Source organism: Aplidium turbinatum, chromosome 9 (assembly GCF_918807975.1).
Source record: "Aplidium turbinatum chromosome 9, kaAplTurb1.1, whole genome shotgun sequence".
Taxonomy (NCBI): domain Eukaryota; kingdom Metazoa; phylum Chordata; class Ascidiacea; order Aplousobranchia; family Polyclinidae; genus Aplidium; species Aplidium turbinatum.
In genome coordinates, this window is record NC_137480.1 from 16,381,167 (window position 1) to 16,396,960 (window position 15,794).

General features: G+C 38.2%; 1 protein-coding gene and 1 pseudogene across 3 annotated transcripts in view; one reads left to right on the forward strand and one right to left on the reverse strand.

Annotated features, from left to right (window-relative positions):
* LOC145776958 (uncharacterized) overlaps window positions 1-15,794 on the forward strand; it is a 44,332-nt gene that overhangs the window by 26,889 nt on the left and 1,649 nt on the right. For all 3 annotated transcript variants that reach the window (XM_082588209.1, XM_082588208.1, XM_082588206.1), the window contains exons 5-21: window positions 1,870-1,947; window positions 2,077-2,202; window positions 3,014-3,191; window positions 7,667-7,714; window positions 8,013-8,039; window positions 8,433-8,462; window positions 8,817-8,831; window positions 9,550-9,573; window positions 9,992-10,045; window positions 10,224-10,268; window positions 10,404-10,445; window positions 10,842-10,880; window positions 11,121-11,168; window positions 11,602-11,695; window positions 13,605-13,702; window positions 14,040-14,147; window positions 14,837-14,929. In XM_082588209.1, coding sequence (XP_082444335.1) covers window positions 1,870-1,947; window positions 2,077-2,202; window positions 3,014-3,191; window positions 7,667-7,714; window positions 8,013-8,039; window positions 8,433-8,462; window positions 8,817-8,831; window positions 9,550-9,573; window positions 9,992-10,045; window positions 10,224-10,268; window positions 10,404-10,445; window positions 10,842-10,880; window positions 11,121-11,168; window positions 11,602-11,695; window positions 13,605-13,702; window positions 14,040-14,147; window positions 14,837-14,907 — 1,125 coding nt within the window. In that variant the 3' untranslated portion in view covers window positions 14,908-14,929. The remainder of the gene's footprint in view (window positions 1-1,869; window positions 1,948-2,076; window positions 2,203-3,013; window positions 3,192-7,666; window positions 7,715-8,012; window positions 8,040-8,432; window positions 8,463-8,816; window positions 8,832-9,549; window positions 9,574-9,991; window positions 10,046-10,223; window positions 10,269-10,403; window positions 10,446-10,841; window positions 10,881-11,120; window positions 11,169-11,601; window positions 11,696-13,604; window positions 13,703-14,039; window positions 14,148-14,836; window positions 14,930-15,794) is intronic.
* Window positions 1-15,794, reverse strand: part of LOC145776957 (uncharacterized) — an 868,661-nt pseudogene that overhangs the window by 17,663 nt on the left and 835,204 nt on the right.

Here is a 15,794-nt window from a genome sequence, read left to right on the forward strand (position 1 = left end):
CCAATACTAATATTTTGGCCGATACCGATATCACTTTTTAGGCCGATACCGATATTTTGGCCTATACTTTAATGTTACAAAAAGAAGCAATTTTGGTATTTCCAAGGAATTGTATCAAATGTTAAGTTTTGCCTTTTTTGCATAAAACTATTAAGAAAAGCTTTAAATTGCCAAGTTACATGGGTTTTTTAAACGTTTAGCAACGTAAAAACGATGCAAAATTATACACTTTTGCTACCTGGGTAGTCTTTGCCTGGCAAAAGCTTCTCAACCAACCGACGGCGCCCTTAGGGGTAGGAAATTGAACATACTGATATATATATGTAATAGTAAGTAAGATAATTGGTATTATTGTAATACCACAGAAGAGTGCTCAATGCCAAGCGCAATGCTAGGCAGAGCTATTTCAAGTAAATTAAATCACTATTATCAAAGTAACCTTTACAGCCTGTTTCACCCTTTGCGGGATCGTCAGAAGGTGCTGAAAACATGCAAAAGAGAAATTGGAAATATTAAGCAGGTGTAGGAAGAAATTGTAAATGTAACCATTAGCGAGTCAAAAATGTAAACTCAAAAATGTGACCATTAGCGAATCATATGAAGCTTTGAGTTGCCTAACCCTGACTAAACCTGGATCGGCTTCAGTGTGGGTGGTGTTATAGCTGCGGTATTGACCGCGATGATTGGGCTATGTCATGACAGTTTTTATGACACGATTTTGGGCTGTGTTTTAGAATGTAGAGATTGTAGGCCTGTGGGTGCTGTGAGGACAGAGCGGGACCTGCGCTATTTGACATATCTGAGCTTGAAGTTGTTGCGATGACGGCACTTACTAACCAACTCAAGATATTTTTAATAGGTGGTCGCCGTCAGCCTGTAATATTGCCAGCTTTTCAGTGAAGAAATGATGGCAGAGGCTATGACCACCACTGTAAGGTCGGGCATAGCTATGAATAGACCACGAAATGTTGGGTTTGATATCTTTGTTTTTAAGAGACTGACTGACTGCTTTGGAAGTTTGGTGCAATTTTTAAACCGTTTGAGAAATGAGGATTTATGATTGTAAGTAATAGTGAGATTCGAAGGACGTTTCGCAACAACCACAATAATTCAAACGTACTGGGGCGTTGGTAATTGAAGCTTTGCAAATGATAGATTTTTGATTGCAGCATCCGTTATAAGGGCATTCCGTTTTGATTCAGCAATTGCATCCTGATGGGGTTGATTCGTTGGTAGACTGTAAGACCTTTTTGCTGTCGCTGGAAATGACACTCCCTAAGTTGGGAGTGCATCTATAACACAATTTAATGGTGTTTTGTTGAAAACGTTGTGAAGTCAATGATGGGGGGGATGAATTGATACAAGTTTGGAAAAGTCTTTACTGGTGTTTTTTGACTTGCATGTTAAAAGGTGGGTTGAACCATATGATGTTACACTTTTTTTTTCTGGGTTGTGGTGGGTTTTCTGTTGGATAATAGCAATTTTTTTTTGATACGGCATTTAACAAGGGAGTCATCTTAGGGAGGTGCAGTTTTATTGAATTCGGCCTGGCTGTACAATGTGGTGGATGCAGTCGTTTTGAGATTATGGAGGGGAGTTTCTTTTTGATGTGTAGTGGGTGGTTTTTAGTGCAAATGGATATAAAGTGGGTCACTGTTTGGTTTGCAGTATGGCCAGAATTTGCAGAAGTTAAATTAAAAGTAACTCAAGGAAACCACTTTCTGTAATGTTAGCGTTTATAGTAATGCTTAAGCCATGCTGCTGGAAGAGCTTGATGACATCCAAAGAAAAATAAAATTGAGTTGATGGATATACTATTCGTTTTAGTGTTTACGCTGTACAGAATTACTAATGTAATATATTTCACAGGTTGATAAAGTAATGGACGAGAGACCGCACAAGCTGGATGGTAGAACAGTTACTCCAAAACGGGCAGTTTCTAGGGAGGTAAATATAACATATCGTGTTTTTCAGAAGCGCATCATACAATTGCAAATTAATACACAAAGCATTTATCATAAAACATACATAATAAAATAATATTGAAGCTGTCTTGTTGTGTTACGTCCAATGTAGGATTCTGATAAACCTGGTGCTCATGCAACAGTCAAGAAAATTTTTATTGGTGGTATCAAAGAAGACACCGATGAGCCCCACTTGCGTGAATACTTTCAAAAGTTCGGCACGGTGGACCTTGTTGAGGTATGTACATGTCATGATATGTCATTTCATAAAAGAAAAACTTCATTTGTCTTTAATGTTTTGTGTTTCATTATGGATTTCAACATGATTCAAATTTTTAACAATAATATTGTCTTACTCTTTTAGTCTCTTTATTCGTCCGACCAGGAATGCCACTGGTTGATAGGCTGGGCGAGAGAGTGCCTAACTATTCAGATCAAGTTTAGAAGCCACCCACCCAGTTCTTGACTAAATAGATGTATATTAACTTGTCAAAGTTAGGGATGACATTAACTTGTCATCCCTAACTTTTTTAATGTCATATTTTTTTTATACGAAACTTGTTTATGAGTACATTTTTTCTTGCACGTATGACTTTGTGTATTTTTTTTTATTGTGTAATCCAAACTTTTCTGTAGAAACCTATAATGTGTCTGTAGAAACCTGTAGAAACCTATAAACCTATAATTAAACAATAATGTGTCACCTCCAAGTACTCAAGAAAATACATTTTACTCGGAATAGTGTCTCAATCACCCCACACCACAGTGTGGATGCCTACAAGTCGTCCGCCTATTTCAAAGTCTGGTTGGAATATAGGTGTAATGTTTTAGCTATTTGCTATTTTTAGAAAAACACACTTCTTCATTTTGAAAAAAAATACAGCAATCTGTCATTGCGACGCGGAGAAGAAAACTGTGGATCACATGTAATGTACAAGACATGCAGAAGGATTTTTCCTTTCCTAAACCCCAGCAGTAATCACACTACTCTAGCTGTGCTTTCACATCGAGTCATATCACGTGGTTGCATCTATGCTGTTGATTGGCAGGTCATGGAGGATCGTGAAACGAGAAAGAAACGTGGCTTTGCTTTTGTCACCTTTGCTGATCATGATCCTGTGGATAAGATTGTCAATCAGAGATATCACACCATCAACAGTCACGATTGCGAAGTCCGCAAAGCGTTGCCCAAGAATGAACTAGACAAGTACAAGCCAAAACCTGCTGGTGGGTGATTTCACTGCATTTGCTGTGCATGAGTAGATTATAAAACTTATATGTATGTTGGTATGTTATGTAAAACTCCCCCCAATAAAAATCTTTAGTAGAGTTGGTATGAGGAGAGGCTATGAAAAGTCAAGCCTTGTCTGCAATCCATGTATTTCTGCACGAAAATTTAGACTTACTTTCGATCCACAGTTCCAACATGCCTAAAGTTATTATTTTATTAAAAAACAAATCTTGTTAGCGCGAAGCTTTACTGATGTAAATCGTTCTAGTGTACTGTGATTTCTTTTTTCGAGTTAAGCAAGCTCTATATACATTATATACTAGGGTGGCTCTTAAAATTGAGTTTTTGAATTTTGCTTGGGACACCCTTTCAAATGGTAAGGTTGTCAGAAAAAATAACTCTTGCAATTTTTTTTAAATTTGAAGTTGATTTAGGGGTGGCCCTCCCCCCCCCCCTAAAATTCTGTGCCCTCCCTCGAAATACCAAATCTGCGTATCTCGAAAACCACTTGAGCTAGAGATACGGTTTTTGTGTTAAAAGATGCAGAATACATGGTTTTCTATTTGCTTTCTGAACATTGAATGCATCTATCTTGAGTAGAAAAGCAGTTATTTAGAAAAAACGCATTTGACCAAATCTTGATTTTACAACCTTTTTTGTGACCACGAAAACCGTCTACAAAATTTCGTTTTTTTCTTAATTTTTGCACCTTAGAGGGAACACTGGTAACGATATTCATTTCAAAATGTAATTCTGTTCAGTACTGCAAGAAGCGATATTATCCAGTATCGACAGTATTTTACATGGGTCTGCTACTATTCGGCGAGTCATCTATTCGGCGAGTCCCCTATTCGGCGAGAGCCTTTTTCGGCGAGTGTTCTATTCGGCGAGTTTTTGAAATATTTAAAAGGAAATTATCGGGTACCGTAGCCTAATTATAATTGCCGTTTTTATATCGTTTTAACATTGCTAAACGTTGAAGTCGTGCAGAAAGGAATAAAAATAAAATTGTTTGAACTATTAAATTAAAATTCGTTATGTCAGTTCAGTTGAGTTGTTTTTATTTCTTGCCGTCATATGAAAAACAATATGTACACGTCAACATAGCAAAGGTAAAAGCGACAAAACGCGAACGTTAAAACGTGCTTGAATTCGTCATGTCAGTTCAGTTGTTTTTATTTCTGATCATGATATCAAAAACAATACACGTCAACATAGCAAAGGTGTAGAAAAAGGTAGAAGCGACAAAACGCGAACGTTAAAACGTGCTTGTGACCGAAGTAAGTTATTGAGTTGAAAGAAATTTGGCACGGTCGCAACACCTTCAGAAAATTTTAAGATATAAAGGGAAAAGAAAATGTTACAAAAAAAAATCATGTTTAATGTCTATAAGTTAGTACTTTTGAATAGTTAAAATGATTAGTTTAGATCAACAAATGTGTGGCCTACAGCTTGGATTGAAAGGAAATTATCGGGTACCGTAGCCTAGTTATCCCAACCAGCAAAAATTTGTTCCAAGAACCCATTTAGCCTAACAGTTCATTTTTACATTGTAGTAACAGAATGAGAAGGCTAACCAAATGTGTGGCCTATCATTTTAACGTCGCTGAACGTTGAAATCGTGTAGAAAAGAGAACTTTGATGACTAGGATACGTTGAAACTGAGAAACATTCACCGAAGCCCTTCGATACGTTGCGTTTTTAAGATTATGCACTTTTAAGATAATGTATTCAGAAATGGAAGGGCTTCTGTGAATGTTTGCCAGTTTCAACGTATCCTAGTCAGCAAAGTTCTCTTTTCTACACGATTTCAACGTTTAGCGACGTTAAAACTATGTAAAAACGGCAATTTCTGCTGGTCGGGATAACTAGGCTACGGTACTCGATAATTTCCTTTCAATCCAAGCTGTAGGCCACACATTTGTTGATCCAAACTAATCATTTTAACTATTCAAAAGTACTAACTTGAAGATATAAACATGATTTTTTTTGTAACATTTTCTTTTCCCTTTATATCTTAAAATTTTCTGAAGGTGTTGCGACCGTGCCGAATTTCTTTCAACTCAATAACTTACTTCGGTCACAAGCACGTTTTAACGTTCGCGTTTTGTCGCTTCTACCTTAAAAACAACTGAACTGACATGACGAATTTAAGCACGTTTTAGCGTTTGCGTTTTGTGGCTTCTACCTTTGCTATGTTGACGTGTATTGTTTTTGATATGATGGTCAGAAATAAAAACAACTGAACTGACATGACGAATTTTAATTTAGTAGTTCAAACATTTAATTTTTATTTATTTCTGCACGTTTAGCGACGTTAAAACGATGCGAAAACAGTTAGGCTACGGTACCCGATAATTCCCTTTCAAAAATGAAATTTCAAAAACTCGCCGAAAAAGGCTCTCGCCGAATAGGGAACTCGCCGAATCGGACTAGCCGAATCGGATTAGCCGAATCGGACTCGCCAAAACGGGCCATTCCGATTTTACATACGGTATTGCCTTGCGTATCGTGACAGGATGTCTGCGACCTACACCATCAGACAATTTCCCTGTCCTTGCAGGCAACCAACCAGCTGAGTTTCGTCACGAAGAAGCCATCCCGTCTCTTTCTCACCGCACTACGAACCCCAACCACTTGCTCCACTCAAGTCTCTGCGAGTCTGTGAGCGAGCAATCGAGCATCCTCGGCAACTGAAATCGAGACACCCATTTGTATGTGACGCACAACTCCTGATGAAAATCGCTGAGGACCAATCCATCAGCGCGGTTACCTGGGAGGACAACAAATGGAGCTCAGAGTGGAAGAAGAACTCCTCAAGACTCTAAAGTTTTATCTCCGACACCAGCCCCCATCCAACCGGAATGCATAATTTGCCAAGGAAGGCCTGGGTGCGACTCAACTGCCTGCGTACTGGGCTACTGGAGTCAGACTATTCCGCTCCAACATGCACAAATGGAGAATGGCTCCATCCGCAATTGGTGAGTGTGGCAAAGAGGAACAAACCACAGACCACACCATCTGTAACTGCGCCAAATGGCGTGTGTGGTCTGCTTGAACTGGATGACGAATCAATGCAATTGCTGCTCGACACCTGCTTAAGCATCTAAACCGCATCGCCACTGCCCAAGGGTGGTAAAAGACAGAGCCCCTTGACCCCTGGAGTAACAAAGAAGGTTTAAACGAAGAAGAATCGACAATATTGTTCTTGTTGGAATTTAGAAACAGTTTCCTGTGTTCAGTAACAACTTGCAAAAGAAACTGAAGTTGGTACTCATCTTCAGTTAAGAGTTTGTTAAAATACTGGATTAGACTTAGAGCAACTCCTCTCTCTGCTCTGTCATTGACTACTGAAAGTCCCTTCGCCATGTGTAAAGCTTGAATAAATGCATCATCTTCAGTCCAATGAGCAGGATCCTTTGAAAGTGTAATTATTGCTTCATCTTCACCCAACAGCTGAAGAAGTAATTTTGAATTAGAGGTGCAATACTGTTCTAGACCCTTATTACCAAGAAAGACATCTACTTTGATGCTTGGTCTCCTTGGTGGACGTTCTCCTGTTTCATCTAACATGGTTGCCACCATTAGCTTTTTACTTTCCGCAGACAATCGAGAGTCAAACAAGGCTAGTCCAACCATTTCTTCGGACAGATACCATAAATGCAGACCAAGCTTTTTGCATAAATCGCCTTCGCCATCCAACAAGTGCGATGCATAGCACTTGAAGCTTGAAAGCGGATTCCACGCTCAGGAGTTTCTCCAAGGAATATGACAAAAAACGGGCATTTTAGCTATGTATGAATGCATAAAAGTTTAGGAATACTTATTTCGTTTATTGCTTTACCAGTTTTACAGGTTAGTTTATGAACTTTGTTTATTGAATAGCTTGGGCCACAGCCCACAATACTTGTTTAGCACTGTTTTGTGCTAGAATACCGAAAACAGGTTTTTTATAAATAACTGCTTTTCTACTGAAGATAGACGCAATCACTGTTCAGAAAGCAGATAGGAAATCATGGTTTCTGCATCTTTTGACACAAAAACCGTATCTCTAGCTTAAGCAGTTTTTGAGATATGCAGATTTGGTATTTTGGAGGAGGGCGCAAAACTTTAGGGGGGAGGGCCACCTCTAAATCAATTTCAAATTCATAAATTTTTTGCAGGAGTAATTTTTTCTGACAACCTCACCTTTTAAAAGGGTGTCCCACACAAAATAATTTTTTTTTTCATTTTTTGCCTAATAAGAGCCACCCTACTAATACTATATATTATACAGTTCTTAATTTGATACGCAATACAGCATTAACTACATCTTTTAAAAACTGCACTTATTTTTAAGTAAGTTGTAAGCAAAGAATGCCAAAGCAACATGCTCATTGCTCAATGAAACCATAGCTGCTGACGCATAGATACTGACATCCAGTATAGCATTCATCATTATTATTACTTCTACTGTGAATTATATTTTCAGGTGACAGAGGGCTTCCTCCCCCAGAGTATGCACGAGATCGTGAAAGAGGTAAGAGATGTTCTTTGCCTCACACCACTCTTTTTTTTTGTATCATATAAATCTCAGCCTTGTGTGTTGAGAACGGATGATGTAGCTTTTTATGATTTTTAGTCTGTGCGCTCCAAAATAGTTGATTATTTGTTACTCCAAAATGAGTAGTAATACACTTGTATTTTTATATTATTATTATTGGATGCATGTGTATATAGTTGCTTTGCAGCAAAAATGCACACAAGTTCATTGTCAGTAGGGTTGTCGTAAGTTTTGAAGCTTTTCTTTAAGTAATTATATAATTGTGATAATTTAGATTACAGAAGGTCACCTCCTCCGCATGGTGAGTGGAATTGTTATAGTGTTTTGCACACATTTATGGTAGAGGTCTTCCACATCTTTATTGGTGAAACGCTGTGGCGCAGGAAGCTGTCTGTCATAAAACAAAACTTGTCCAGTGTTATCATAATGGAAAAATTCATAATTGAAAGAAAAGTATATGCCTACCGAAACAAAAAAGATTTGCCGTTGTTACTTTTTGGCACAGTTGTAGGTAATTTCTACTCTTAGGATTCCAACGTTCCAGCGATATCATCGGGGGCCTAGTTTTCTTTACCGAGAGCAGTATGTTCAAAAAATAAAAATTAGTCTTTGTATATTTATGAGTTAAATTTGTTGATATATCTAGCTTGTTGTTTTTAAACCTTTGCTGTGCTTTTCACATTTCTTCTTGCAGGGCACCCTTATGATCGCTACCCCCCACCAAGTAAGTTATTGATTTATATCTCACCTACAAAGGCTACAATCATTATTTTTGTTGCCAAGTGTTTTGAAACACGCAATTTTCTGCATAGCACTGCAGTGTCTTTCAATGGCGTGTACGCCGTGTAGTCATGACATCATTTGATGACTTCTAATATTACTCATATTAGCTCTAGATGTGTTTTGACTATAAATGTTTGAAATTTTGATTGTGTCGACTGCATATTTTCATTCATCACTAGCAACCAGTAGTCAGGAATGCAGAAAGTGAACTTGATCACCCAATGCACGAACAGAGTTGCTTGTTTTTGATTGTATTAATAATAATTGATTGACAATTTGTGTTTTTGTTTTTCAGTGATGGACCGTCACTGTGAGTACACAAAATTTTGTGCATAATAATTTTCTACATTCTAGAAATACGTTGCCGCCCTTACAAACAAGGGTGCTCAATACATCACAGTATATCATGTGACGATAACAAATTTAATTTAAAAAGTTTAGCATCACCGGGAGTTTCTTTTTAGAGTAATTATTAGGCCTAAGCTATAAAGTATGTTTGAAAGTAAAAAATCTCCACTCCACCGTACACTACAGTGAAAGCAATCTTTCAGCTTGTGCTTAATGACTGGTTTTTCGGGACACCTCAGGCACTGTGGAAAAGTGGTCAACTTTTTATTAGATTTTGTAATTTTGCATATAGTACGTATAGTCGTATACTTAATATAATAATGTAATTTATCATTTTATTCGATAGCAATCATTAAAATGAGGCTGAAGCACGTTTCCAATCATTCATTTGCTTGACACATATTATTATTGAGAATAAGGCTACTATCCACTCCAGCAAAATCAGTCCCTTTTTTCCATTAATTTACCGCATGTAGATTCAAACGTTATTTCAACCTTTTCACGTGTGAAAAGGGGACTGATTTGCTAAAGGGTTGGTGATTTTGCTCGTGTCAGTAAGTTGTCGTTGATACTCTAACTAAAAGTTACATTACTGATTAAATTTGCTCATCAAAATTTGTAGTTACTTTTCTTGAAAAGTAACACTTGACCTTTTACGATCGACTTTATGACATTTTCAGATGAACGATACCCTCCGAGTAGTCGTGAGTTTGCATGATATGATTATGTATTGAATATTGATTGTTGATACTCTACATGGGTACTAGATATACAGTAAAACTTGTCTTTCACGACACTTACAGGGACCTTCGAAAAGTGTCCCTATAGCCAAATTCTCCTGTATTGTAATCCAAAATACCAGCGACTCTTAATTGGCTCGTTATTGTTTGAAGTAAAACCTTATTCTACCAACTTGGATTGAAATGCACGCAAGTTCATCAAAATATATTTTTGTCTGGATACGCAACAGAAACTGTTGTATCACATGGAAAGTGTTTTTGGTTTATGATTTGTTTCTGTTATATATACGTTATTTAATGCTATATTACGTCGTGTCTGGTAAATACTTTAAAGATTAAGAAAATATCAGCGTATAACGTATTTTACTGTGTTACCCTGCAGCATACGATCGCTATCCCTCCAGCTATGAACGCTACCCACCATCATCCAGCCGAGGTCAGTAACATCATCCTTTGGCAGACATGTCAGCTCTTGTGCAAATTGTTGAATGCTTTGTAGTGTAGAAAGAGCGTATTTTTGTGACTGTTTACCTTGATGCGAAGTATTAATTGCAACCTTTGTTTGCTTTGGATCAGCTCAAAGAACCGATTTTCACTCTTCGGTTTGTTTTTAGAATATGACAGGTACCCCCCACCTCGCGACTATGCAAGTGAATATGGTGAGTTTGACAGTTTAGTTTAGAACCTGAGTTTTGCAACTTGCCTGCAAGTCTTTTATTGACATTCGTGTTATACTTTTGGCTTCATGCATCGGATGCACCGATTTTTGGTTTGACGGGTTCATTATCTTACAGATCGCTACCGTGAATATCGGGATTACGCTCCTCGCTCTGCTGGTGAGGATGTTATTTTGTCTTGAAAGAATTCATCTGCAATTTGTTTAGCTTATCATGGACCAGACGCAGATGTAGTTTTTTTGAGAGGAGACAGACATGTTTTGGATCTGTTCCTCTTGAGCATTTGACCCGATTTCACATTTTAAACATTTTAGTTTTTGTCCAAATCACGACATCACTTAATGATATTTTTGTTATCTTGTTGCGTACGCATTTTAGTGACAAATTAGAAGTTTGTTAGAAGCTGTAAAGTTGGCCTCTGCAAATTATTATCAGTAACCATTGTTTAGCAATGCAGAGTGCAAAAGCGATTATTAGGTAGTTGTATTTGCCAGCAAAAGTTCTATCACATCTAAATGCGGTAGCCTACACATTCACTTATTGTTGATTTTTCAGAATATTCTCGAAGCTCATCGGATTACTACAGGCGCGAAGGTAATTTGTTTATTGACTGCTGTGAGCGTAAACTTCAATTTCCTCTCTGATCACAATCGCTGTAAATTAACACACAGTTTTCGGACTCATTTTATCAAATAAAATAGAAAACTGGTTGATTTTTGCTTTCTAAGCCGACTGGTTTCGTTGTTTCGGCAGTCACATTTAGTTGCACTCTGGATATATCAGCAACATTTCTATGCATTTAACAGCTATATCGATCCTTTTGTGTACTTACAGCCTACGCTGACAGGCCACCCGCATACGACAGCTATCCACCGAGAGAAGGTTGGTCTCTTTTTGTGGTTAATGTGAACTTACCTCTATGTTACATACAATGCGATTTGTGATGATACAACTTGACGTTGAAATGTCCTCTGGTACCGTAATTGAAGCCACAGCATCTGTCGACAACTATTTATACGGCTTTATGCTGTTTGTAACAAACTTCCGAGATAATTGTTTGTTAGCAATTGTAATTCAGTTTTTTCTGCTTTTGCCGTTACCCATTCCAGTCCTCAGTTGGCAAATACAAAGACAAAAGTCGTGCACAGAGCTGTACTTAATAAAAACAAGCGTGAATCATTTTTTACCATCATTATTGTCCAAAAACGCGTTTACACCACGCGTTCATAGATTTATTGACACAATTCTTTTTGTTAAAAGTTTTTTTTTCGGTAGTTTTGGAATTATCGAAAAAAGTGACAAGTGATGTTTTCAGGAGAAAGAGACCGTGCCGCTTTGCCGCCGAGCTCTTCCGACAGGGATCGAGCGTACGCCAGCTCTCATGCGCCGCTGACTGCTTCTCACGAGAGGTAAAATATATTCAAGATGGCTTATTCTGCTTCATCCACAAACAACACAAATTTAACTGCACCAGAAACTACGCACCGCTCTTCCGATTAGCTTCGAAATCATGATCTGTCTTGACTTTCCAACTACCAAAACATAGGGAGACGCCGATGGTTGATGTGTTGTCTCCATACCAAATCATTTGCAACCATCATCATTCATGGACTGTACTAAGGGTACTCCTTGCAGCTGGGGACAACGACCAACCTGACCTTTAACGAGTTAAATACAATGCGTAGCTGAGAACACCAAACTACAAAGAAAACTTAGCTAGATGTATTGGTTTTCTTTGCGATTTGAATAGGATGTGGCAGCAGAGTATTATGCTTGGTCCCAGCTACCTGCCGATAAGGAACTCGCTTGGAGATATTCGACACGTTTCCAGTGGTTGTCCAATGTCCATGGGACTATCACACTGTGTTCATACTTTGAAGCCATGAGTGTATCTGGGTTATTTAATGCTCCCGTTAAACATCTAACGTCCTTATGATTGCAATTTTCCTGAAAGGATGCTTTATTACTAACCTTGCACCAGCGACGATCGGTGAGGGGAAAGCAAGGAAAACAGTGCTTACCTGAGCGAAAGCTGTGCACAATATAGTGACTGAATTCTAGGTTTAACTTACTCTTTTTATCACGTCTATTTTAACTTGAAAATTACTCCATTCGTGACTAGAATTACTCGTAACGCTTACAGGGAGTAGTCTAAGTCTTCACCAAACCGCGTGTCTTGCCTATACTGTAAATGCCAGTTAACGCAAACGCTCTTGTTAGAAACTGTGGCTCCGGGGAAGCAACTTTCAAAGTTGCATTCCCTACCTTCTACAACGTCATCAGTTGCTTGGCCAATCAGATTTGGTATGGGTAGTTGAAACGCAAGTTGCTTTCCCATTGACGTCAGTGCGTACAAGCGCTACGCTAATGTCATACGCAGAGAAAAGGTCTGCGCCGTCACGGTGCACGGCACAGCATCATAGAGGCGAAATGGTGTCATAGAAATATTTCAGACCGCAAGCAGAGAAACTGCACTTTTTGTTGTGTAGATTCTCATCAATAACAAAGTACTGTACAAGCAGTTACCCTTGATGGTAGTCTACTGTGTGAAGCAATTGGTAATAGAATCAATCTACAAGTTCATTATTTTGTAAAGCAGCTGCTTTTAATTATTGCAATAGAGTTATCCTAGTCCTAGATAGTAATAACGTGTTAAACAGTTGAAATTCGGAAATACAACAGAAGCAATTTGTCTAGTTAATATTATGCATAAGAAAGTGCTTAGCCTTAGGTTGTAGTGTTTAATTGTTTGTTTTTGTATTGTACTAGGTCTAACTGAATATCGAGGAATGAAAATTCATAACGAATTAAATATTTAAACAACTATTACTCCATGTCTAACACTGGATTTTGGTATTGTAACGTTAAAATTAAAATTGCTCATGACTTCTGAACATTATGGACGTGTGATTAGGCCATGGGCTAAGCACAATTTGACTGATTTTTATCAATTTGACTTTTTTTTTATCCGGGGAGGCCCCCCAGACACTCCCGCTGGTAGTGTTGCCTTCGGGCTTCGCCCGACCTTTTCGGTTACTACCTTGCTGTAGGATATTTCCAAGTTGCTTTCCCAAACGTTTACGCCACCTAACGTCACTGCTTTACACTAATGTGTGAATGTAACCGAAGTCAATAACAAATCTGACAATGTACACACGCAGCTGCAGTAAAATCTGAAGAATTTAAATCACGTATCTTTCTACACACAAAACACAGTGATCATTGATTTGAGATTCCATTGTTTTTTCGACAAGTTTTGCTTTCTATTATTCGCGCTATCCTCGAACCCTGGTTGCAACGCGTTTATCCGTTTTTCAGGGATGCCCGTGACAGTCGCGATTCTCGTGATCCTTATCGGGGAAGCTCTTCATCTGCAGTTCCGGAGTACGACCCCTATGCTCGCCCAAAGGCTGAAGGTAAAATGACACACCGTCGTATGACCGAAAATATTTTTCATCAACATCGTTATGTTTAGCGCCCGGGAGGATAGCTTACACTGTGGATGTGACGTTATATAAATGCTGCTGTTACCATTATTGTCGTCATCTGAAATATAAGTCGAAACGACTTTTGATAATAAGTTTACTGAAGGTATCTGCAAACGTGTACGCACCCAGACACCAAAATTAAATCAAATGCTGACGTTGAGTCAATGCCAAAGCGACTGATTTTGCTGCCTGGGTGTGAGCCAGTCGTTTGATCATTTCTGTTTGTATCATTACATATAAACAGTCACTGACTTGTTGTGATCAGGCGCCAGTAGCAACTACGAGTATTCTGCGTACTTGAACAGTGGCAGCAGTTACGGGCCAATGAAAAGCAGCAGTTCGTCATACAGCTCAAGATCGTCAGCACCGTATGGTACGTTGCATTGTCGGTTGCGGTTTCACATGAAAATTTTGATAAGATGTTATTAACATGATACGTTCTTCTGGTGCAAACAAAATGTTTAACGATAGTTCAGCTTATTTTGCACCAGAAGAACGTATGCCATTTAATTAAAACATGTAATTTAACTACATGCCTGGTGAACAGCCTCATTCAATTTTTGATGACATGTGTTAGTTTTACTATTACCCGTAATTTACTTAGGAACTCTCATAAAAATGAGTTCTTGATTTACTTGCACATTTAATCTCCTAACAAATTCAATGTGTCTTTATTATAGTTTGATTTCCATGGAAAAGGTTTCATTGACACCGATTTCATGAGCTAGTTTTATAAAATTATTTTAAGGTTGAAAGGATACAATACCTTCTAATTTAAAAAAACATAGTGTAGAATCTCTTTGCTAAGGGTTAGAAGTTGCAATGCTTCTGTTATATTTTTTTTTCTTTTGTAGCTTAGTTAGTTAATTCACGGTTTTACGTCTTTTGTTCCTCGTATTTCGAAGGTTGGACGTAGCAACGATTTCTTGTTTGTTTGATTTCATTCCTTTTAAGATCACGTGCAAACATGTCCTTATGTCATCAGATAGCTTTACTAGGAAATAAAATAATTTTAATGAATCATTTTAAATTTAACATTTCTTGTTTTTGTTTCATTTGCAGGATCGTATCCGAGTTCGGGCTCTGCACCATCTGGAAGCTCTGGAGCTTATGCATCGAGTGCTCGCTATTAAGACGAGAGCACGGGTCGATCCAGTAAGTATTGTGGGGCGTGGGAAAGAGTGAGGACTGTTGTCAATTCATCTTTTTTGCAGCCCTTTGATTTCAGCAGCATTGCATTTATAGAAAAGGGTTCGAAGGAAAGCTATTAGCCAGTGCGTTATGTTGGCTTTAGCAGCATTTACTTCAAAAGTTCTTTAATTATGTTGATGAAAGGGGATTGCAGCCGTTGGAGTTGCTATATGATACTATGCTGACAAGTGACCCTAGGCTTCATATTTTACTGTCATGCAGTTAGTGGTGTTGGCATTTCATGTAAGACTTCATATTCAAGTTTTTGAGATATTGAAGAACAAAGTGTCATTCGGTTAGATTTCCCTCTCACCTCGGTGTCTTGAACATACAGGAAGTCCTAGTATTGTCGATATTTCAGCGCTTATACCAAGTCGTAGTGTCAACACTTGCTATTTGTTCTTTATATACTGATAGCCTCCCCTTTAATGTTGCTGGTGATCATGTGCATTCAATCACATAAACAGGTGATTTTGTTATCGTTATTGCAAGGAGATATTGACAAGGCCATGCGATTCATAAGTATGCAAGGTAACTTCTGTCTTCCACAAGACAATACCGATCCCTATGTCATTGCAGGACGAGATTCCTTTGAAATTATGAGACGTTAACCAGAATTGACTCCATTCTCTTCCATCTAGCGGATCTCTCCGTCTTTTACATGTTCAACGTCTTCAGACATTGAATTAATGCAAAAATGGACTGTTTCGCTGGCTATTAGTGAAATTACACTAGCCTTAGTTTAATAGACATAACCAAGATTGATTCTGTGCCTGACTTGTTAAGCGAATTTCCCTATGCCATAGAACTGCCAGATTTTACTGACAGG